Source organism: Pseudopipra pipra, chromosome 1, assembly GCF_036250125.1.
Source record: "Pseudopipra pipra isolate bDixPip1 chromosome 1, bDixPip1.hap1, whole genome shotgun sequence".
NCBI lineage: Eukaryota > Metazoa > Chordata > Aves > Passeriformes > Pipridae > Pseudopipra > Pseudopipra pipra.
The window spans coordinates 23,953,589-23,975,980 of NC_087549.1; the positions used below are offsets into that span (position 1 = coordinate 23,953,589).

At 40.3% G+C, this 22,392-nt stretch overlaps 2 protein-coding genes across 6 annotated transcripts in view; one reads left to right on the forward strand and one right to left on the reverse strand.

The window, feature by feature from the left end:
- Positions 1 to 1,120: 1,120 nt before the first annotated feature.
- LOC135411332 (RING finger protein 151-like) lies at positions 1,121 to 13,654 on the reverse strand. 4 transcript variants are annotated; one of them, XM_064648762.1, is made up of 7 exons: positions 13,529 to 13,654; positions 8,814 to 8,939; positions 7,612 to 7,837; positions 6,280 to 6,419; positions 4,429 to 4,591; positions 3,027 to 3,147; positions 1,121 to 2,087 (listed from the first exon to the last, which is right to left on the reverse strand). In XM_064648762.1, exons 3-7 carry the CDS (start codon positions 7,815 to 7,817, stop codon positions 1,851 to 1,853), a joined length of 867 nt encoding a protein of 288 aa, XP_064504832.1. In that variant the 5' UTR covers positions 7,818 to 7,837; positions 8,814 to 8,939; positions 13,529 to 13,654; the 3' UTR covers positions 1,121 to 1,850. The 4 variants fall into 4 exon arrangements, with proteins under 4 accessions (XP_064504832.1, XP_064504847.1, XP_064504841.1 ...); XM_064648777.1 differs by having other exon boundaries at positions 7,612 to 7,853; XM_064648771.1 differs by lacking the exon at positions 13,529 to 13,654 and adding an exon at positions 11,293 to 11,933.
- The window catches only part of RAD54B (RAD54 homolog B), a 62,880-nt gene continuing 54,091 nt past the window's right edge, over positions 13,604 to 22,392 (forward strand). The window contains exons 1-3 of one of the 2 annotated variants that reach the window (XM_064648710.1): positions 13,604 to 13,877; positions 17,373 to 17,521; positions 18,196 to 18,367. In XM_064648710.1, coding sequence (XP_064504780.1) covers positions 13,619 to 13,877; positions 17,373 to 17,521; positions 18,196 to 18,367 — 580 coding nt within the window. In that variant the 5' untranslated portion in view covers positions 13,604 to 13,618. Of the gene's footprint in view, positions 13,878 to 17,367; positions 17,522 to 18,195; positions 18,368 to 22,392 lie in introns of both variants that reach the window. The other variant, XM_064648721.1, reaches the window with a different exon arrangement.

Genomic DNA, 22,392 nt, shown 5'->3' on the forward strand with positions numbered 1-22,392 from the left:
GTTGCAGGAAGTAGAGTAGCAGGACAATGAAGAGCGAATTTTGCGAGGAGGAAGAAGAGTGATAGTGACCTGAGCTGGGCTCGTGCCCAATGACAGTGTTACTTCTACTGTCCTGAGTACCCATCCTGATAGAATGGAGCCCAAGATATGGAGAGGTGGAAGAAGGCTATAAAGTAGAAAAATAATATCTATCTATGAAAGCACAGGAGATAGTCAGAATATATATATATGTGTGTATATATATATATATATATATATATATATATAATGTGGGATCTGAGTATGAAGCAAATGCTATGGAATAAGAGGTGGAGATTCTATTTTGTCTCGCTGAGCTGGAGTTCATTTCTCCACAGTAGCCCTCACAGTGCTGTGTGTTGCATTGGTAACTAGAAGGTTGTTGATAACATATCGGTTTTGGCTACTGCTGAGCACAGCATCAGCACTGTAACATTCCTTCAGGCAGGGGACACAAGTAGGCCAGCTGATGCAAGCTAACCAAAGGGATATTCCATACCATATGGCATCAGCTCAGATACAAAGGCTAAGGAAAGGAGCAGGAAGGGGGCCATTCATTGTTTCCAATGGCTGCCTGGTGAGAAACCACTATGTGTTTTGAAAGCCCTGTTTCCCAGGAAGTGGCTGGATGTTGCTGCTGGTGGAAGGTAGAGCATAAACCATGTTAATTTTTCTCTTTGCTTTTGCATGCACAAGTTTTTACTTTTTTTGCTTTAGTAAATGCCCTTATCCCAACCCACAAATCGTTTTCCATCTTATTCTCTGTCCCTTTTTCCGGCTGGGAAGGGGAGTGATAGCTCAACTGGATGGGCACTTGGTGTACAGCCAAGGTCAACCCACTACACTCTGTCACCCTCTGATGCCAGTGCCAGGCTCTGGCACACCCTGCAGGCTCCTGAGCACTAATACAGATGTCTGAAGTCCAAGTGATTGAGCAAATATTCATCTGTTGTGGATATTAATGTTCAAGTAGTCTTAAATATGCCAAAAGAAAATTAAGGATACTCTAGGTATTTATACATGCTTTGAAGATACTGAGTACCGAATGGACTGGTCTTATGCATAAAGGACCCTGTAGAAATAGCTGATACTTTCACATATAAAAGCTTCAAATTTTTAAATAAAATGTAGATCCCCTCCCACAAACTCCAAGTTACTCACACATCTATTTAAAAGGTTCTAGGTTGTTCTGTTACCTTGGGCTTTGGTATTAGTCTCTTAAGTGTGTATGAGCTTGGGAAATTAAAGAAGTTCTAAAGCAACAGTCAACCTCACCTGAAGCTGTTACATAGCAGAATTACAATTTAAAGTGCTTGCTTCTACCTTTGAAACAAGATCTCCTACAGATTGTAAACAAAAAAAAATATTAATTTCTATTACTGACTTACCAATTCTACTATTCACTTTTCCCAAAATTAAGTACATCCCAAATGCCATTACTTATCAATCATATTTGCTTTCTCATGCTTTAAAAACATAGATACTCCAAGATTGTTTCCTTCCTGGTCCATTATAGTCTGTATCTCTGACTCTAAAAGAGTCGAGTAAATAATGCATTGAAGAGATAATAAATCAAGTCTCCTTCCCCCTTTTTATAAAAACGTGAGCTAAAAATACATTTGCCAATTACTGGTTTTAACTCCCAGTGTTCCTGCAGAAAAAAATTCTCCCATTTGTTTTTATGCCCCCAAAGGAAATACAGTTGTAATTTAGACTTTAAAAGAAAACAAGTGAATCGGAAACGATATAAAGTTTACCAATCATCCGAAGAAAGTAGAGAAGTTTGTCAGAAGCCAGTATTAGAAGAAAACATTTTTTGAGCTTACTACTGTTTAGATAACTGTAACTTCTCTAGGCTTTCTTTTTACACTCTCTAGTCGTGTCAGAGGACGGAAATTCATTGACTTCTTGCTTCCCTCTGTAGTAGTTAATCGGCAGTCCTTCTGCAGCCCCTTTAGCAGCTCCATTAACTCCCGTTTTTCCAGCTCTGCCTGCTCCAGCTCCTGACGGTGCTGTCTCTCTGCAGCCATCAGAGAGCGTACATCTGACATCAGTCGTGATATCTGACTCTGAAATGCAAATGCAAATTTACTGCAAGAAATAAACCCTTTTCTAATGATGGTGGGATGAAGTTGAACTGGCCATGCATACAGAACAATGGAATATAAAGAATAAGCAACAATGAAATAATTCTTTGATAGTGGAACAAATGTAAACAATCTGACACAATCCAGCATTCCCCTTCTGGGATTGTCTTGTTTTAAAGATTCCAATACAGTTTTTCGAAAAGTTTCTTTTAAAGTATGATAAGAAACAGCAGATTTACCCAGCTCCTGCTTATATTTTCTATTTCAAGACCCCCGTCAAAATAAAGTTTTGGTTATGTTCAGATACACTCTTCATGGATTTAACATCAAATCCAGTAGAAACTAAAATGTAAACTATAAAGCACATCCATTGTTTTGGGCTTTACAAACTATTATTCTGTGATAAAACAACAACTGGATGAATGAAAAGATAAGGCGGTCTTGCTTTTTACTTGATGACATTTATGGTGCAACTTTCCACCCTTCTGACCACAGCTGGAACACAGTGTAAACAACACCGTTGGCAGTAGTGCTCTGTGTCAGCTCTGGATTAAGCTACTTTGGATAGCACCAAGAAGAGGAGCAAGATATTTATTTACATCTGATTTGTGATCTCTGCTCTGAGTTTATAGACACTGAAAATCCACAATGTTACGTATGCGCAGAACATTGCAATCCTTGCAAGGGGTACCCAGGTGAGCTCCAAGTGAACTTGAAGCAGATAAGCCACGGGAATACAGCTCTCAGCCTTCTTCTCCACAGACCTGATTAACCTGACAAAGCTTTGCCAGCTTCGCTTCCCATACTTAATGTCATTCTCCTCTGTACAAGAGTATTATTTACAAGATAAAAGACTGCTACCACTCGAAAAGCTAGACTGTTAAGAGAGAAAAAAAAAGAAAGGAAAATGATCATATTTACCTTTAGTTCTTCAATTTCATTTTGCAGAATACTCTCTTTTTGGACCATATGCCTTCTCTGTGAATCTAACCTTGACTCCATCTCATGTTTTGCCTCCTCCACTCTGCAGATCATTTCTGACCTAAAAAATTTATTTCTCCTTGTTAAGTCTTGTAAGTATGGAAAAGAATGCTTTTCAAATTCTGGAAAGCCTTCTTGCAATGGCCTTATCTGATTCCCTTCAAACTCTACAAGGCACACCTGTAGAGGCATGATTTATTAATCTAAAAACAACTAGCATAAAAAAGTGCATCTTGCCCAGGGGGACTAAAGTGCCTGTGAACAGCCTATAGAGGGTCAACTGTATCATATTTCTGAAGCAATTTTATGAGCTCAAAAACATGTATTTATGACTTTAAGTGATTTTCTGCCATTTGCCTACAGTATGTGCTGGCTTAGTATTGCTAAATGCAGGCAGGCAAGATAAAAAGTCTGAATCCTACAGTATTGCTAAACATGAAAAGTGAGACTGTGTAGATGTGGCACTTTGGGACACAGTTTTAATGATGGGCTCAGCAGTGCTGGGTTAACGGTTGGACTTGATGGTCTTGAGGGTCTTTTCCAGCCTTAATGATTCTGTGGTTCTGTGTACTCTTGTCACTTTCATGGTGCACACTAAATGACAGTATGCACTAAACCATATCTAATCACTCACCAAACTTAATCACTCAAACAGCTTCACATCCAAAAAACTAGCTTGTACTACATTAACCTGAGTTCAGAAATAGGTAGAAGAATCCCTTGTGTCTCAATGCATTTAAACCATATCTGAGCCTGACTTCACAGCAATGTTCAAGAGCACAACACTTAGAGAGCTGAAAGATAGAAATGGGAGGGAGTATGAGAAAAAAAAAAAAGAGTGCAACTGGAATATAATGGAAAGGGAAAGCTACAGAAACATACATAAGAGGAAAAGGAATATGCTGGTAAGAAGAGTCATATTCACTTATTGTTATTTATCTATCAGAACTTTAACAAAAAATGAAAATTAGATCTTCAGCAATTTAATCTACCTGTATCTGTCAAAATAATTACAGATTTTTATCTTCTGCATCTGTAAAAACATGAACTTAATATAATTATTAAATAATGTGACTTTGGGTCTGTAACAGGCCAACAGAAAAATTAAATCGCCAACTTAAGTCCAGGTTTCTTAGGATTTTGTCATTCTATATAGTAAGCTCATAGTTTTGTTCAAGAATTTAAAGTCTATGCCGACACATAATAAAACTGGCCCATTAGTATCAAGTAATTAATAGACCATTTAACACACATCAGGATCCAGTACTAGTATTTGAAGTGCTTTATGCAGTGATTTTAAGCCCAGACTAAAACAAACACCAAAGAAGCAGAAGATTTGTACCGAAGCAGTTCCAGCTCCGTTCTTAGCTCTGCTACACAGTTGTGCTGTGTGTCTTCTGCGCTGAGAATGGTGTAACCACAGCCATTGGGGCACTCACGGCTCCGGTACTCACACACGGCCAGGTGACCATCCAAGTTACGGCGCTCAATCTGCACTGTACAACCTGAACGAGGACGACGAAGGTGAGCCAGTCAGTTACAACTAACAGAAGCATTTTGATGAATTCCAAACAAAAACACTCAAGAAAAAGCGATTTCTTTAGAACATGATATATGACAATTATACACACATAGCTAGTACTACAACACTGTTAAGAAATCTTAAGATATTTATCCATTAACTGAAAATAGAGATCGGAAGGAGGTATTTTCTCTAAAGTCTTCTGCTGCTGGTCTGGTATTAAAGCAACTTCCGTAATGACAATGCTGATGCCAATCTAAGACACTGGCAGCTTGCATGTGCTTCCATCATAGATTGCAGAGACTGGAATTGATGAAGAATGCGTATGCGCAAAAAAATATTAGGTTATCAAATTTAGGGAAAAAAGCCTAAAGATATGTAGTAAGAAAGACGGAATGTAACCTTGTTTTCCTGACAGTTTGTTGGTTTTGTCTATAATGTACTAGACCACATAAATAAGAAAGAACATTTACGTATGAACATTCAATACCTCATACAAGAACTGAAACATTTCCACACAAATTCTAGGATACAAACTTTGCAATTCCAGAGTGATTAAAAGTAAAATGTAAAGAATCATAAATTAACACTATATAAATTATTGTTATATTTAACAGTCTCAACTTGAAGTTTGTAGTCTTAACATTTAATCTTTGAGGACCTGTGTGTTGTAATACACAACTGCATATAATTTGAAGAGAAAAATCAACATAAGGGAACTGAAACAACAGAGTAATGAAACTTTCCAACAAACCATATCAGAAAATGACAAAAGAGCCCTCTAGAAGAGCTTTAGTAATAAATATAATGATTTGTAATTGAGGCACTCAAAATACACTCCAGTGTATTTTTAGGAGAGAGTTCAAGAGATGTAAGAACCCTCATACTCTGAATACAGACATCAGGCGTGGTAACTCTCTAGACCCTGCTTCTGTAGAAACTAGAATAGGTGAATCTGAAGCATCTGCAGGAGTCACTTACTGCTGAGAGAAATTATAACTTCCAGTAGAGCAATTCTAGCACCTTAATCATCTCATAATTAATTACAGTGGCAGATTCAATTATGCCCTTAGCATTATTAATTAGAAATTAACTTTATCCAGAAACATACAACATTTTGAATAAGCTCAACTGGGAAATTTTAGCAGCCTTTTAAAAGGCATGTTTCTTCCTCAGAAGGTGTAGGCTTGTTTTAAATAAACACCTCAGCATGAACAAAACAATTCTAACAAGAATTTAGCTTAGAACAATTCTTATTTCCAAGACACATTTTTGTTAAAACCACGAGACAGAGAGAGCACCAGGCAACCAGTTGTTATATAAATAAATTGTGACCCATGAGTGTTCTGCAGGTGCTACTGCATTCATTCAAACGTCAGAATATGCAGTCAGAATTGCAAAACAAATGCATTACTACATTTCATACATTTGACGTCCATCATACTCATCCATTTTGATTAGTTCTTGGATAAGAAACAGCTTTTAATCATCGTGGTTGCCATAAATTGGTACCGTGTTTTGTTCAAAAACACTGCTGTAAAGAGCAGATCATGCCAAAGCTTTGAATTGCTGTTTGAAAATAATGGCCATTACTGCAGTTCTGTTGACAGGAAGATTACAAACACATCTTTTCTAAACATAAAGGATTCAACTTCTTTGAATGTTACTCACCGGCATTGGAGCAAGGAATCTGACTGTACTCACACTCCCTTTCATGCCTGTCTATAGACTCCAGAGAACAAACCATTTCACAGCCGTACTCTCTGTTTCTGCAATGCAGCTGAAGACGGTTTAGATCATTTTTCATGTATCTATGTTCAAAGAAAAAGAATTTGTTCTTAAATCTTGGAACATTATTACAAAACTTTATTTTCAACTTTTGGACTTCCTAATTCCTCCTTTAGGAAAAATTGTGAGCAACCAGCTTAATTTTTTAAAAAGAATTCATGTGACCATATTGGAAAAAAAAACAGTTTGAAAGAAACAATGTTAAAGGAAAATTCAGTCTCCAAAAATAATGTGCAAATGAAATCTTTATTTTTCAATAATTTCTAACTGTGACCTTTCACTGACTCAGCAGATATTGCCAATAACAAACACCAGGGCTACTCATTCATCATTTAAGTTTTGTATTTCTAAATGTGCTAAACTAAACAAACTACATTGAGCACAGACAAAATAATCTAAAAATTAAACTCTAGTGCTCTGTCTACACTGTAGTTAACTTCCAGACAGTAAAATCTCATTAATAACAAAACTAGGTTGTGAGTCCTAATGAAGTAAATTTAACAGCTGCAGCTGAAGACTTTAAACATAACATAATTCTTAATCTGAGGAAGATTAGACAATGCAGGTGTTAAACAGCAAGGAGCATCTACTGATGAAACTCTGTCATGCGGGCAATAACAGGAATTAAAAGTTTAAAACAGAATAGTTTGTTTGGAAAGGACCAAGGTCCAAGTGCCTGACTAGTTATGAAGGTACTTGTGAAAACAGCCTGCTTTACATGATAAGGTGTCTCACAACAGGCATTCTTTTGTCTAAAGATCTTTTTTTTTTTTAAAGAATTTGAAGGTCAGAAGTTTGGTTCATATCTCCAGGAATTATTCATTACAAACCCCACTACAGTATAAGACTGAAAAGAAAGAAGATACAGTGTAGTGACTGTTGTCCAGAGTTGCTTTGCTTGCTTTCTCTAAAATAAAGTATGGAATGTTTTGATGCTGTAGAATGCATTCAGAATAATGTCCAGACAGATATCTAGAAATGGCATTCAAGATATAAAAAGCTAGAGAATAAACTAAGTATTCTTTCAATTTTGAAATCTAAACACCCTGAAAGTTAGGAAATGCTAATGCTTTTATGCAAGTGATCAGTTTCTGCCACAGGCATACTGGATAAAGACAGTCTGAGTGAGTAAATGACAAGAGATGAAGCTGTGCAAGCAAAACTGATAAATCCTAAATTCATGTAATTTCAACATACAGCAAGATTGTGGAATACCTGTAGAGAGGCCGTAGCAGAGATACATCAATCGCTTGTCTGTCTTCAGGGCAGTTACTGTGATGAACAAGCCAGCCATGGATGCAGGCAGTGCAGAAAGCGTGTTCGCAGGGAGCCTGCAATGGATTCTCTAACACGTCTCGGCAGATGGAGCACAACAGCCCTTCGTTAACGTAGCCCACAAAACGCTCAATGTCATAACCCATGCTCTCCACACACTTTGAACCTATAAAAAAAAAACCCTACATAGAAGTAAAGCCATCTTTGTGCTCAATCTGTATGGTTAGATCCACAAAAAGGCCTGAAAGTGATTCTAGGAACATGGGGACCTTAACGTGAATAAAGAACTTCACAGATGTGAATGCAAACACATACTTTGGAGACTTTGAGGTTTCAGTGAGAATTTGAGGATTGTACTGTTGGACATCAGAATTCCAATTTTATATCAATATTCTCTGAATTCTGAAAGCAAAGACTTTAGCAGATAGTTGAGCTGCACTTGTTCTGAACTCTGTTACTGAATGTAACTGTAGCAGCCACTGTGAAACATACAGTTGCTGTTTACATCAACTCTACTTGAAGCAGAAATATCATCGAAGTTCAAATGCAAATGTCTGGTTTCTGTTTTAATGCCTTTTATGTAATGCCTTACAAGCTTACAAAACTGTGTCCTTACAGACAATAGCTGTGACACTTTCAACTAGCAGATCATGTATTTATGAACTGCGCATCCCTTAAGATATGAATTTCATACTTTCATACTGCAAAAAAAAAAAGACTAAGATTCTCTTTTCATTGCAGACTTCCATTTCAGAGGGAACAGCATGAAATCTCCACATGTCTAAAGAAATACTTAATATTCAGGAAGTAAAAGAAGCCAAAACTGCAGCTAACCCTGAAATCATGAGGAGGTACCGTCTTCTCCTACACGGTTTATTTTATAAAATGGAGTAGCCTTTAAATGGATTTGAAAGCTTTGTGAAGAAGAACTAATGGGCAATCTGCCTTCATCAAAATCCTATAATGAAAAGGCTAGTGGAACTCAGTAAGATTTCACAGAACTCATTTAAAAGAATATGTTTTAGGTTCCACACTGCTCCTTAACATACAAAATTACTTTTGTAACCCCACTGAGACTTGTAAAAGAGGTTTTCATTGGTTATGAGGTTTTCTAAATAAAACAGAAACAGAAGATATCCTACCTTCGTAGATTTTACTACATATATATGTAGTTTGTATGTATATTTCTGAAGTATACTCAAAAACAGTTTTCTGATCAGTAAGGCATATAATACCTCCTTCAGTGTCTCTTCACTGCTTTATTATGCCTAGGAGAAAAATTAGAAAGAGTAAGGTTCAGTAGTGTTTCCTAAGTTACTGAGTCCTATGTCTAACCAGCCAGCTACTGAATAGATGCTATCCTAACAGCCCATTAAAACCAAGTTTTCCAAAGCAAGCCACTGAAAACCCCACAACACAAGAGATCTGACTAGACTGTGCGGAAAAAAAAATCATCAGTCTCTCTTTCAATCATTACTGATGCAGATGCTTATCACATAACTGAACATCCTGTTGCCATTCAATTTTGAAGCCAGTTTTGTTTGTAAGACTGAAGACAACAGAATTCAATATCCTTGAAAAACAGCAACTGAAATCTGGTAAAAATTATATTCCTCAAAAAGATGGAAGTTTCTTATCTCTTTTTAACCAGGCATGACATGCAGTTAATTTTTAAAACAGAACTATTATAGTCAAGTTCACTGCATTGAGAAATATCATTGCTCTGATGTGTAGCAATGATATTTAAGCATAACTTGCTACACAAGCTTGTTCACTTAAAACAAAAAAGGTATAGCAAAACATAAAGGATACCATTACTTAAATCTCTTAAGTTGATATATAGCAATTGCAAGGATCTCTAAGGACTAACACCAAATTTTGTTCTGAAGAGAAAAAAGAACTCTGCAATTCCTCTTCATGAATACAACATAAAACTGGAATTCAGAAGTTTTTATATATCTGAGTATCAAAGCATATCTTCACTGATTATGAAACGTGCTTGTTTCAAAAGGGCATTTGCTAAGACTAAAGTTAATAAAAGCTATATACAGCACACATAACACAAGCAGGGGTGCACAGGTGTTTCGTGTTACCCGAACACAAAACACATCATCTGCTGCGTGGTTTCCATATTGTGCTGTGTTTCTACTGGCATGTTTATGGTGCAGCCAGCACCAAGGCTTGCAGAGATGCTTGAGCCAGCTTTAGATTAGCTGGGACACCTATCAGCCATGTCACCGACTGAGTGTTGCACAAAAGCAGGGAGTGCAATCCACACAGGCTCCTGACCATGTCCCTGGCACATTTTACAGGCTGTGTTTAACTCTGTCCTTCTGTGGCTACATTGTCACCAACAACACACTGCAAGCTAAATTTACAGGTATCTCGGCTATGCTGTTCCTTCCTCCACAGCATAGACTTCTATGTCTTAAAAGAATCTTTTTTAGTTTATCATCTTAGAAGATGCTAAACAATTATTTTTACACCATTGTTCCTTGCATGTTTTTACAGGTCTCCTGCAGACAGAAAACTCAAGATTTTGCCAGTCCAGTGCGAACAAAATGTCATCTTTGCACAAAGCTGTGATTGTAAGAAAAGCGAGGACCACAAGAGAAAGTTTAAAAACCAGAGAACAATGCTAATTATCAGTAAGGAGAATGTGAAATCAAACATCAGTTTCCAATACTGATGAAAAGATTGAAACATATAGTATGTTTATGCTGGAAGACAAACAGCACACATAGATTCAGTACTTTGAACTGTGAGCCTATATTTTGATTTGGTTTGGCTGATCCCAGAGGATTCTGCTTTCAGAAAACTTTCAAGGATGCATAAAAGAAGTCAACAAAACTGTAAGTATTTTTGATGTCCTAGAGTCTCTGTTCACTGGAATTGTGGATGCTGTAAGCTACACTTTGCACACACATTGCTGATCCCTGAGGATCAAGTCTTCAAGAGACTCTTTGGCATCTTTTAATGAGTTTGCAATCTAACAGAACAGAGGAAAGAATATTTTTATCAAAAGGAAACAAAAACTTTATTTGTGCCTGACAGAAAAATGAAGTGCAACAAATACATATATATGCATATAAATAAATATATGTATGTATAAAGCCCCAAACAAAACCGTAGTTCCAATGAAAAGTGGATGGGAACTTTGAGGCAAAAAACACAGTGAAGGGGGTTCTAAAGATAACGTTCCAGCTGTTACTGAAGTGCCAGACCTCTTCCAGTAGACTTTTCCTGACCTGAAAAACCAGAGAAGTTTTATGTTCTTGCCAGCTTCAAGAGACAGACTTCAGTCAAGAGAAAGGCAGAGAGAGAGAGAGCATCAGATGAATGCCACTCTAGCAGTACAGATCACTTTACTCAGTATTTCCACCAGAAAATGAGCTAATTTACAACCTCTGCTCATTCCCACATACTTCTCTTTCCTCCATTTGGCCTCAAAACTTATTTTTGTATTACAGTTCACCAATTGTCACTCTCCTGTTTTGTTTGCACCTAAAAACTATTTTGTTGACCATTGTTAGTTGTTTAGCATAAAAAAGTAACTTTTAAATAGAATGAGCCACTTAACATAGTTACAACACTGTGTGATTTAGTATGCTGTTTACTTACATTTATTTGTTTATTATGAGTAAGCCTGAGTTGCTGGAAGCCGGCCACAAGCTGTGGACTTTCACTCAGATACGCTTTTGGCTGGAACAGAGTTAATTTTCTCAGTAATTTTCCCAGTAGCCGGTACAGTGCTGTGTTTTGTCACTAGAATGAGAAGAATGTTGCTAACACACTGATGTTTTAGATGTTGCTAAGTAATGTTTAGCCTAAGTCTAGGACTTTCCCATGCTCTGCCGGAGAGCAGGTGCACAAGTAGCACAAACCAGAAGATAAGGAGCTCGCAGCCAACAGCAGAAGCTACAACTCCACGAGATAAGAACAGTTAATGGCTTGCCTGCATGCAGATGGAGAGAGAATCCACTAAGGTGTGAGAAGACCCCAGACCACAAAGCACCAAGACTAGCGAGGCGCATGAAGAACACGAGGGAGGATGCATAAATTGTAAAGGGTATAATTGCACAGGGATGTCTTTGTCTGGGAGAAAAAATATAAACTATTACATGCTATTTGCTTTCCACTGTTTCACATATATTTTATTTCCCCCTGTTGCTTTTGACAAGCAAAAATCTCCCCTAGACTTCACAGGTATTAACTTCTCAGCAATTGTCATCCCATGTTGTTTGCCAGGCAAATGCACACCTAAAACCAGCCTTGAGCTATAGAGCTACTCCCTCTGACTGGTGCCCTGTGGAGTCTCATGAACATTGTGTAAGAGAAAGGGAACAGAAGAGAGTAAGAATGAATGGACAGCAATACCAGCTTACACTGGTGTAAACAACTGACTTTTTTCAACAAAAGCTTCTATAATGAGCAGTATGAGCTACACAGTTAATTTAAGGCCTCTACCAGAAACTAGAACTACTCTGACAAAGAACATTTTTACACAGCACGTGTCATTGCACTGCAAAACCCACTCAAAACAGAGTGATCGATGCACAACCTGTCTCTCACAGATCAGAGTCCAGAGAGGGGCAACAGAGCTGGTGAAGAGACTGGAGCACAAGTCCTGTGAGGAATGGCTGAGGCAGCTGGGCTTGTTTAAGCTGGAGAAAAGGAAGTTCAGACCTTATCACTCTCTACAACTCACAGAAGGCTGCACCCAGGTGGGGGTTGGCCTCTTTTCAAAGTAACAAGCGAGGACAAGAAGACATAGGCTTAAGGGGGAGGTTTAGATTGGACATTAGGAAGAATTTCTTCACAGAAAGGGTGATTAAACATTGGAACAGACTGCCCAGGGAGACTGTTGCGTCACCACCCCAGAGGTGTTTAAGGAAAGACTGGATGTGGCACTCAGTGCCACAGTCTAGTTGACAAGGTGGCGTTTGGTCAGAGGTTGGACTCAACAATCCTAGAGGTCTTTTCCAAGCCAACTGTTTCCATGACTCTGTGTGAGCACCTCTGAGGCTGTGCAGGGCCAGGCTCTGCTACACAGAGGCAGGAGCAGGGTCAGAGGAGCTTCTCTCTCCTCGGGGTTGTGGGAGGGGGAACTTTGCACAGGAAAAAATGGGAAGGCCTCTGGGTGCAGCTTGGAAAGGCACTTCAGGGAAGGGCAATGATCCTGGTCATGGAACACAAAATTGGCTGGAAACATCTGGAGCAGCAACCTGATACTGAGCAACAGCACCTACGTGGCCTCAAGCAGCTACAGACACCCCTAAAGCTGCACAGAGACACACAGAGAGCTGCACACAGACACAGAGAGCTGCACACAGACACAGAGAGCTGCACACAGACACAGAGAGCTGCACACAGACACAGAGAGCTGCACACAGACACACAGAACTAAACACACACATACAAAGAACTAAACACACACAGCTGCACACACACACACAGCTGCACACACACACACAGCTGCACACACACACACACACAAACAGCTGCACACACACACACACACACACAGCTGCACACACACACACACACACACACAGAGCTGCACACACACACACACACACACACACACACAGCTGCACACACACACAGCTGGACACACACAATTATCTTTCCCTTCTCCACACGACGGCGACGCCGCCGCCAGCCCGGCACAGAGGGCGGCGGTCGAACGGGCCCTGACAAACGCTGCGCGCAGCGCCTCCCGCCCCACGGCCCAGTCTCGCACGGCCCCGCTGCCCGCCACCCCTGCCGCTCAGGCGATCCCGCTCAGACGATCCCGCCCGGGCCACCGCGGCCCCGCTCCGCCGCCCTCTCACTCACCCGCCGCCCTCTCACTCACCCGCCGCCACCACCGCCCGGTGTCGCGCAGCCCAGGTTCCCTTTACGGCCGCTCTCGCTTGGCGGCAGCGCGGCACGCGCCCGCTCCGCCATGCTGTGTGTGGCATTGCGCACGCACATTCAGCTCCTCCCAAGGGCGGGAAGGGCCTTCCCAGGGCCCCGCGCACCGCCCCCCTCCCGCGCGGCCCCGCGCACGCGCGTCCGGCGGGAAGCACCACCGCGCCCGAGCGGGCGGGGGTGGTTGCGCAGGGCGCATGCGTGGCGGGGCCGGCGGGGTTGCCGGGAGCCCGCGGCGGGACAATTGAGCGGCGCTGAGGCGGCGGCACCGGCGGGGCACGGGGCGACTGGAGGTACGGAGGGATCGGGAGCTCGGACAGGGGGCCTCAGTGGAACGGACCTTAAAGATCACCCAGTTTTAGCCCCCTGCCGTGGGCAGGGACACCTCACTAGACCAGGTTGCTCAGAGCCCCATCCAACCTGGCCTCGAACACTTCCAGGGATGGGGCACCCACAGCTTCTCTAGGCAACCTGTACCAGTGTCTCACCACCCTCATAGTAAAAAATTTTTCCCTAATATTTAATCTAAACTTACCTGTCGCTGATAATGTCGAAACGGCCAAAGCGACACGAAAAAAGGTTCCAGCAAAGTTTATTCCAAGAAAAAAGCAGGGACAGCGGGGCTGCTGCACAGCCCCTTAAGTACAGTTTTTGAACACACGTAATGCACACGGATAGGACAGTTCAAACTTTCACACCAGAATTCTTACAGCTAATAGGTGCATTTTCTAAACTCTACTTTCTCACAACAACTTTGCTCTTTCTCAAAACAGACCAGTTCTTTCCCACAACAGTCCCGAGCACCTGCTCTTATTTTTCTCTCATGTTGATGTTTTTCCCAACTACTCTCGTTCAAAACAGGTCCTTGTTCTCATGAGACAGTGCTCCTGTTCTCATGAGACAGTGCTCTCTGTTCCCACGGGACAGCTTCTTCAGGATGCATCAGTATGTTGTCAGGATCAGGGCCTCCATTTTCAGTCCTCTCTTTCAGTCCATCTCAGGGGTATACTTTGATCTGGGCAACATCTATTGCTTCGTCAGTATGTGCCAAGGTGCTGACAGACCCGCTGTCACCCCTGACACTTACCCTCTTTTAGTTTGAAGCCATTCCCCCTTGTCCTGTCACTACATGCCCTTGTGAAAAGTCCTTACAGCTACTTATCATATGAAGTGATTTTTTCACTGATAGCTATGTTCAAGGCGATGCACTCGCTGCTTTCAGTTTAAATGACTAAAAGCTGATCCTGTGTCACACCTCTGTAGTTGCCCACAAACCCTGTTTGCCTCACCATCTGTGCCGGGAGTGCCTTTTCAAACACTCGGGAGAGCAGCCTGTTAAGTTTGGGCCGAGGTGCTTTTAGCAGGGCTCTGTGCACACCGAGCTGGGCTGGATGTGTAAAATTTTGAAATGTTCTTTGTATGTGTGTTTTGTTGTAATGCAGCTATTAATGTACCAGAAGTACTACCGAATGCAGTGCTTGCCAAACCAGATGCACTCCCAAGACGGTTTGGGCTGTAGTTTCACGGTTCGCTGGCTTTGGTCAGGCCAGGTGGTTAATAAAAGGGAGGAACTGTGCTTTTTGCATTGCTTGCAGATGTTTCCCTGCAGCTGTTCCCCTACAGCCAGACCTAAAGGTAAGGCAAGTAGAGGATGGTTTGGTATATAGGTGGTGTCTCTGAGGAAAGGCCATAATTGCAAGTTAATTGATGTAGTTGTAAGGTGGAACTGTTTCTTGCCCTTGCTACATCCACTCTGATCTCATCTACAAACAAGATTTAGCATCAGTCATTTGTTGCACATCCATGATGGTCTATTTTTTTCTGTGTGCTACTGTAAAGATACAAAATATAAACATTTTAATTATTATCTTTTGTATTTTTTGCTTTTATTATATTTTATAAAAGCTTATAGTTTGAAGACAGAGAGGAAGATGTATTGCTGGAAGCAATATTCCATTTTAAAAACACAACCCCCCTAAAGGTTTTTGTAGCTGCAAGTGGGTAGTATTGGAAATATTCTTACAGGTTCTAAAATTTAACATGAGTGAAGTTATTGAGTTACCAAGGGTAGTGTCTTTAAATTTCTTACTATTTTGGACATTTCCTAACGAGTCTGATTTTGTGGTTTAAGACCAATAGACAGCATAATGCCCAAAAGAATTTGGAAACCAAAACACTTCAGTCACAAATATGTGCAATTTATGAACTGCACAGCTCCCCTGTTCCACTGAAGATGTGACAAGCTCTGGAAGTGCATGGGCAGGGTTAATGTAGCAGCTCAGTCATGCTATTGATGGTCCTCATGCAGAGTCGTGGGGTGTCACCGTGTATTGTTGGGCTGGGTAGAGAACTCAATCAGATTCATATGGTACCTGAAGCTGGCTGTGCTCAGTGCTGACACTTGCAGTCTGCTCCTCTGGAAGGTTCTTGACTCCTCTGCAGTGTTCACAGTGACTATCAGGTGTTCGCACTACGGATACTCCTGTTATAATAACCAAGCTACTCCCTTATTGCATAGAGTTAACTAAAATTCATATGCTAATGCTGTTGTCAAGTAGGCCTAACTTTTGTGAACTGCTGCTTACACATAGTCAGGGGCTTCTTTCCTTGTATTTTTAATAACAGTCACAGTGGAAGTGACAACAGTTCAGGCCATTTTGCCATTAAGGTTTACATATAGTAACAGCATCATATATATCCCAGTTGTTCAGATATGGAGGAGAGAGCTTTGCTTATGTTAGTGTCTGCATGTTTGCAAAGTGTTTTGACCATACTCCATTATTACTTCTATGCAAACCTTGGGAAGAACGGTGGTTGTGCCCCAGGAAGCCACTGGAGTGCAGAGTAGCACCAAAAAAAGTGCAGAAACACACTGGCTGTTGCAGCAGGATGCAAAGGTGCCTTCAAGATAGTAGAGAAGTTTGTATCTGCAATCTGTATTATGGTTTGTTTTTAACCTAGTAGTTGGAGGGATCAATTAAAAGAAACAGTCCATGAGAATTAAACCAAAATATGCTCCATAAGTTGCTGTACCATGCTTGGCTTCTTCATTTCAGCTACTGTGTTATTTTATTGGAATTTTCTTCTCTTGTTTTCTGTCTACTGCTTTGAAGCATTAAGATTATAACTCATTATTCTAGTGGTTGCAAGTAAACTTTGCCATATTAACACTGGCATATTGGTTTTGTCCTAAGGTTGTTCAGGGGAATAATATTCTTATACTTTGAGGGAAACCTATTATAGATTTCTTCCATTATTCAAGTGGACACAACATGGAGCTCCACTCTAATTTTGAGCTTATTTCTTGCCCAATTGTAATCTCATTATAGTAGATGAGACATACCTTCAACATTCATTGTTCATTGTGCACTAATAAAGGGCTTTTCAAAGTTATGTTTTAAGCGTTTAGAATAGTTAGTTTTGCTTCAAATTTTCTTTCTTTTTACAAACTTATGTTAAGCAGCCAGACAGTGTTTATCTCCAGAGTACTTCTTGTGATTGGTAACTGCACTATTGGCTTTTTAAAAGAAAAAGGAAGTGTTCGACCACAGAATTTGCTGTAGTTGATCCTTCTTAGTACTTAATGCATTGTAACGATACCACTTTTTCTTAAATTGTATTATGCTTGTGAATTAAGATTGTTATTTGAAAATATTTTATTATATCCTTTATGTTGTTTTAAAATAGTGCTTGTGTTGTTATCTTTGGATGTATTTTTGTATTTGAAGCTATTCTGACTACAGTTGACTTTATCTGCTTCCTTCCTTCCTGTCCACCTGCCAGAGCAGTACAACTAAAGATGAGGCGATCTGCAGCTCCGAGTCAAGTCCTAGGAAATGTAGCCAAAAAGCCAAAGTTTACACCACCAGGAAAATGTATTGCAGTTTGTCCCAAGAATGAAACTAAGGAGATGGACCAAGAAATGACATTAAAAGAGGTAAAATGAACAGTGCACTCACTGAAAAGTATATTTGTTTGTACAGTATCGTGACTAAAAGATAGTATCTGAGCTCACCACGAACAACCTCTGCTAAAATTATCTGTTCAGAATAGATTTTGATAGCTTTGCTCTCAGCATATTTGATCTTGCTTCTCAGATAGGTTTCTCTAACTCTGTGAAGTGGATACAGAAAAATGTTTTTCAAGTAAATAAAAGTAACCAGTGTTGAGCCCGAATACAATTCCCAGTGTAGCTGTGGTAAGGATTGTATCTTTGCGTGGGCTTTGTTGGATATTTTTGGTAAAAGTAGTTAAAAATCCAAGATACACGTAATAAAGTGTCAGTACATTGAGTTGCAGTTTTGCTGCGAGGAACTTTACCTTTAACAATAACCCAAAAAAGTATCACAATTTCTATTTATTTATCTTCATAATTGAATTTGAATTTTATTAAATTCAATTCATAAACTATTGGCACAAGTGGTGTTTGATACTGTGTGCATATACTTTCTGTTGTGAACACTGGGATACATATAGTTGTGTAGGGATGTATATATTTATGTAGACAGTTTGATAATGACAATCACTATTCTTGAGATCCCTTGCTATTTTCTCTATTTCTCTTCACCTGCATGAAAGAAATGCTATTGTGAACTCATTTCTCTTTTGCAGAGAGATGAGAAAGAGGGAAGTGCTTCATTGCTTTCTAAAATATGTGTCCAGAATCAAAATGAAAATTTTACACAGTCTGTAGAGTCAACTGGAAAAGTAAAGACAAAAGCAAGTTTCAGCATTGGGAAGTGTAGCAATGTGGAAATGAAAACAGTAAATGTGCCCAAAGCTGGTAAGATGATATTTCTTATTTACTGCCATGTATCATTAGAGAATTTTAAAGCTTATGAATAACATGCTGCTTACTGAATTTTCATGGAATACTATTATAAGGGTTGTGCAATGGTGGCATTATTTAGTGTTCTACTGGCTGGAGAGTAAAAGTAACAAGCATTAAATGACTTTTTTAATAAAAAGGGGGAAAAAAAGTATTTTAGAAGCCAGTTGATAGTGTCACTATTCTGATTTGTGTCTTCCAGAAGAGCACTATAGTCAACTCACTAATCCACAGTTATAGCAATGCAAGAGCTGCGATGCCCTAAACAGTGGGAAAGTGTTGTAATTTGGAGACCTTGCTGATCTCGTGCAGAGAATGCTAACCCTTCTGAATGGATTCGGGTTTTTTTCCAGAATTCATGAGGGTTTCTCTTCTTCAGTGTCTCCAGTGGGCATTCAAGGCTCAAGCCAACTCTACCAGCAGAGCAGAACTGGCTCTGCTCATCTGTGTGTGTGTACTCTAGTCATTTGTGCTCTGGTAATGAATATTACTCTGAAAAGCTGGGTAGTAAGCACTGCAAAGACACTGAAGTGTCTGAACTGTAGCAAAGGCACTTTGACAGACCTGAACAACTGTGTGGGGTTGAATGTCTTCATTTCCCAGTCTTGGTGTGCCCTGACCACAGAAAACAGCATAGTTCTGTGTTGGGTGAATACGACCTCAGAGTCGAGTGCATCTTGAAAGCCTTGCACTTGAACTGGGTTATTAACACTGATGGATGAAAATCACTCCTTTTGGAGCCAGCTCAAGCATTTAAACACCTGTCTTACAGGTGTTCACTGTTGTTTCTTCATAATTAATGACATTGATAATGATGTTTTAGGGTTCATTTAATTGATACTTTGTGTAATGAGTAGAGTTTTAAAAGAGCATTTCATGGCCACTTATCACCTTGAGTTGTTGGAAATATAATTCAGAAGGCTTTAACAAAGTCTTATTTTATTTGTGATAAAAGTTGCTAAATCTTGAAGCCTGACTGAAGCAAAGCTGCCATAGCTCTGCGTCCCAAGGTCCAGCCAATACTGAGGCTAATTCCCAATAGGGAATTATTCCCAATAGGCACTCATACATCCAATGTACATATACACACGGCTGGTAACACAGGCCAACATAGACAGAGAACACAGCATTCAGGCAAGCACAAGCAGTGCCAATGGATGCATCCTGTTCCCCTCTCTGGTTGATCGGGGTGAAAGCCTATTCATGGAAAATAAATGAACATACATGCATCTGTCTATAAATAGACATGGACACAGAGAATGCAGATCCCTCCGGTAACTGATCTTATGCACTCAAGTCTGTTCAGTAACTGGCTCCTTGATTTGCTGGACACCCCAGCTGTGGGCACATGAGCCACAAAGGCCCACAGCTCCCAGTCCAGGTGCTGGTATGCAGACCTGCACTCCCACAGGTAAGAGCACACTATAGGTCCCTCAAGTACTTTGGCCTTAGCCAGTTGGTCTAATTAGTGGTGGGCTCCTGGATCCACTTGTCTCCCAGCTGCTTTGTGCACTAGGGATGCACAAGAAAAAACGTGTCTGTCTGGTAGTGAGACTTACCAGTAGCCAACCCCCAGGTGTCCTGGTCTCAAGTAACTTGCTTGGACTTCTTGGTCCCATCAGTAACCAACTCTCAAACCCCCTGGTCTCTCCAGTAGTTGGCCCAGACTCATTGCTGCTCCGATATTTGGCTCCCAAGCCTCTTATCCTACTGTCAGCTAATCCACGTTGGTGTTAGCCACCGATCACACACTGACACGTGGATCCAGGCAGTGTATATGGTTTCTGGCTTCTCTGCTGACACTTCACGTACCTGGGCCCTAATGACCTGTGTGTGGTCCAGCTCCAGCTGCTGGCATGTCCACTTCCATACACACTTATGCACACAGAATAGAGTCCTTTCACTGGGAAAATATTTAGAAATGTAGTTTAGTACGAAGGTGGGACTGGCTCCGGCAAGAGGATGCAGTGTGTTGCTGAAGAAGCTTACTGACCATCACCTGTTTAAAGGTGGCTGCCTTTTTCCTCTTATTGTTATGTGCTTGGTCCTGCCTGAACCACCTTCATCTCTCCCTCTTGCTTGTCCTTGTGGTTTTCTTCCCCTCCTGCCCCCAATCAGAAATCTCATTATAAGCCTTGTGCAATCTCTAGATGCCCTTTCTTGCACAGGTTTCAGGCCCTAGTAGGCAGCCACCCCCTCCATTCTGTAAGGTGCTTTGGAGAGGCTTTCCCATTGACTCTTCCTGCTGGGTTTCACCTCCAGAAAATGGGGGTGTGATAGCCCTGAGAGGTTGCTGCCACTGGCATGTTATGTGACCCAGAGTAGTGTATGCACTCTGTTTGGATGAGCTAATATGGAGAAATTCAGCCTCCCTGTGTGTCTTTGTCTTATGGCTGGAACTTCCAGTTCTTCTGATGAAGCTTCCACTTGCAGAAGATTCTCTGTGTGCATGGGACAAGTAGTTTGAGGCATCATGCTTCCCTACAGGTACATCTGCAAAACTTTTCATCTGCTGGTTCTGACTAGCAGTGCACTTGAAAGATAAACTGTGGATTTATTTCCAAAATAATCTGGGAAACCAGCAGTCTTTCAAACAGCAAAAAATGTTGTGAAATAGAGAAGATACTAAATGCCTTTTCAGTATCATGAATTTCAGGTGTGGCTGGTATGGATCCTCTGTGATGACTTTGAAAAAATAACCAAAAAACTGTGGAGTGAGACTGGGTGAGCTGCTTTGGTTGATGTGCTGCTGCCTTTCTAAGTAACTGAGCAAGCCATTTTGTGTCAAAGCCTTTCTATGCCTGCAGAATGGTGCTAACCCTGCAAGGCTTCATAAAGCTATCATATAAAAGAAGGATATCAGTGTTAGTTATGGTCTTCAGGTTCAGCGGTGATGCAAGCACTGTAGTGAGAAAACAATCCTGTCTCCGTTAAATCTTAAGTAATTTCTTAATAACTTAGATTTTCCAAGATGGTTTCTGCCCTTTATGTCACTTTTGTCTGCTATTCATTACACTAATGTAGCAATTACATAGATTGTGTAAACCATACCCTCCTTTGTAGTGTGAAATGAAATTGTTTTGTCAAAGCTGGTTTTGGTATGAAATTCAGAAGTAATGGAAACCATTTGTGAAAGCCAGAGTCAGTTTGGGGTTTTTATTATTATTAATATTGTAATGGAATTATATCTGACTGCCAGTCTCTGCAGCCAAAGAATACTTTCCTGTTAAAGGGGCACTAAAATAATTTTAAGATTGAAAAAGTTTGTGTGTATGCATTATTTTGGTTTATTGTCTCTGTATCATTTAATGCAGATGATAAACAGTTTGTTATTTTTATATCTTGCTCAAAGCCGCTGTGTTTGGGTTTCCAGTGCAGCAGTGGAATGTGTAAATAAATACCCTAGTTTCCACTGAAATTCTTGTGAAACACCTGTGAACCACTGGACAACTGCACACTGTTCACAGAGCTAATCTTTCTGAAACCCAGCCTTGAAAATGCTGCACATTCTTTCAAAAAAGCTTGTTATCTGACATATGGTGTCCATTTCTTGGAGTAGACAAGTAAGGATTTGATTAGATAGCAGCAATCTAAAAATTACAGCATATCTGGCTTAAAAACTCACTTGATTTTCTAGGCTTCTTTTCAAAAAAACTTCTTCCTAAAAATGTCACTAATAAAAGTAAAGCATAAGGGACTGAGAAATTCTACAAGATGAGCTATTTCTAAAGACGTTTAATAGTTTGTAGCAACTGTAAGTGAAACCTATCTATGTGTTGTGATTTTAAGACTGAACTGTAAGATACTGAACATGCTGTTCATTGGGCAGTTTGCTATTTGCGATTATAACTTCTGAATACTGGAAAATTATGTTATGTATCTTTGTAGGAAAATGAACTTTACTACTGCTTTTTGAACTGGTATTTGCTTGTGATTAAGAGGCAAAGAGCACAGCAATCTCCTTGGTACCCTTGTTTTGT

Excerpts from the sequence above, each read along its gene's own strand:
- LOC135411332 (XM_064648762.1), bottom strand. The coding sequence starts at position 7,817 with ATGGGTTATGACATTGAGCGTTTTGTGGGCTACGTTAACGAAGGGCTG. Across the intron at positions 6,420-7,611 it reads CTGCTACGGCCTCTCTACAG|ATACATGAAAAATGATCTAA; the intron begins GTATTCCACAAT and ends CTTTGAACATAG. Across the intron at positions 3,148-4,428 it reads ACGGAGCTGGAACTGCTTCG|GTCAGAAATGATCTGCAGAG; the intron begins GTACAAATCTTC and ends TAAATTTTTTAG.